This window comes from Sinocyclocheilus grahami, unplaced genomic scaffold (assembly GCF_001515645.1).
Source record: "Sinocyclocheilus grahami isolate Dianchi unplaced genomic scaffold, SAMN03320097.WGS_v1.1 scaffold13611.1, whole genome shotgun sequence".
Lineage (NCBI taxonomy): Eukaryota > Metazoa > Chordata > Actinopteri > Cypriniformes > Cyprinidae > Sinocyclocheilus > Sinocyclocheilus grahami.
Window position 1 is genome coordinate 1,912 of NW_015514984.1, and position 1,978 is coordinate 3,889.

General features: G+C 38.7%; 1 protein-coding gene across 1 annotated transcript in view; it reads left to right on the forward strand.

The window, feature by feature from the left end:
* Positions 1 to 1,939, forward strand: part of LOC107579028 (erythroid membrane-associated protein-like) — a 3,823-nt gene extending 1,884 nt beyond the window's left edge. Inside the window, exon 3 of the mRNA XM_016264916.1 lies at positions 512 to 1,939. Within this exon, the coding sequence (XP_016120402.1) occupies positions 512 to 1,053 (542 nt within the window). The 3' untranslated portion in view covers positions 1,054 to 1,939. The remainder of the gene's footprint in view (positions 1 to 511) is intronic.
* Positions 1,940 to 1,978: the final 39 nt, after the last annotated feature.

Sequence of the window (1,978 nt, forward strand, 5' to 3'; positions counted from 1 at the left end):
CCAGCCAGGGCCCTGACTTAAACCCAATTGAGCATCTCTGGAGAGACCTAAAAATTGCTGTTCACCAACGTTTACCATCCAACCTGACCGAACTGGAGAGGATCTGCAAGGAGGGATGGCAGAGGATCCCCAAATCCAGGTGTGAAAAACTTGTTGCATCTTTCCCAAAAAGACTCATGGCTGTATTAGATCAAAAGGGTGCTTCTACTAAATACTGAGCAAAGGGTCTGAATACTTAGGACCATGTGATATTTCAGTTTTTCTTTTTTAATAAATCTGCAAAAATGTCAACAATTCTGTGTTTTTCTGTCAATATGGGGTGCTGTGTGTACATTAATGAGGAAAAAAAATTAACTTAAATGATTTTAGCAAATGGCTGCAATATAACAAAGAGTGAAAAATTTAAGGGGGTCTGAATACTTTCTGTACCCACTGTATATATATATATATATATATGTATGTGTGTGTATTTATTAATATATATAGTAATTATTTTAACTTTTTACACCAGTGGATGTGACCCTGGACTCCAACACTGCTCATCCACGTCTCATCCTATCAGAAGACAAGAAGACGGTGTGGTGTGGTGAAAGGCACCAACAAGTTCCCAACAACCGTGAGCGCTTCGACCGTGTAGTCTGTGTCCTGGGCTGCAAGGGATTCACCAGTGGCCGACACTACTGGGAGGTGGAGGTGGGTGGAAAGACTGACTGGGACCTGGGAGTGGCGAGTCATTCCTGCAACAGGAAGGGTAAGATCACAGTCAGCCCCAGCAATGGCTACTGGTTTCTTAGCTTGCGGGACAAAAACAACTATGCCTTCCGGACTGAGCCTTCTACTGCCCTACCCCTCAGCCTGAAACCTCAGAAGATAGGGCTGTTTGTGGACTACGAAAAAGGCCAAGTGTCCTTTTATAATTTGGATGCAAAGATGCACATCTACACGTTTATGGACAACTTCTCTGAGACCATTTACCCATTTTTCAGTCCCTGTACCAACAAAACAGGCAAAAATGATGCTCCGCTGGTGATCACGCCTGTCCTTATGGACTGAACAGTGAAATAGAAACATTTTATGAGCAAGCATCTTGTCCAAAATGTTGTGGACTTTCCTTTTCTTTTTTTTTTCTTTTTTTTTTGTGCCTTGTAAATGATTTGTCTGCTGCCATATTGGCACTTATTTTTCAATGATAACACAAAGAGAAATTTCACTAGGATGACCATACGTTCCCTCTTTCCGGGTTTTGGCTTTGTTTTCCTATTGACATGCTCTCTACAGCTGTCATACATTATATTTTATGCACATTTGCATTGCTTTGTCCATTCACTGTAGATCCAAGCCATTTTGATAATGATTCTTATACAATGCTTGTACGCTATTGGTCAAACTACTTTTCAGTCTTTACCTTCAGCAAATATAAAACATAAGAAAACCAGACATTTTAGGCCATTTAAAAATCCCAGCCAGGACATGTCTGGGGAAAAAGAGGATGTATGTTAACTCTACTTTCACTGCTAAAAGTGCTCACCTTTTTTTTCTTTTTTTTTTTTATACCAGCAAATTTCCCTTATTACATTAACATAACACCAAAATCAACAGTAGTTTTTAATTAATCTTCTCTTCAGGATGGAAAGACTAAAATAATACAGTATGTTTCTTAAACCAGAATGCACTGCAATCCACTATGAATAACAGCGAATAGTCATTGCTTTTCAGGCATTGGAGAGAAAATTAATAATTTAATACAAGATGAATATTAGTAAATGCATGTTGTTTTGTTTGTAGATTTGCTTCATTCACTGTTGCATGCCTATACAGTTCATTTGGCCTATTTTGAAATGTAACCTATAATTCTCTCACACTGCACTTTAAAGTTTAAGATGAGTGTACTTGAACATGATTAAATAAACGTTGCCGTGTCAGATGGCAAGTTACTGCAGGTAATTTCTCTCTTTATAACATCCCACCCTTTCTCTCT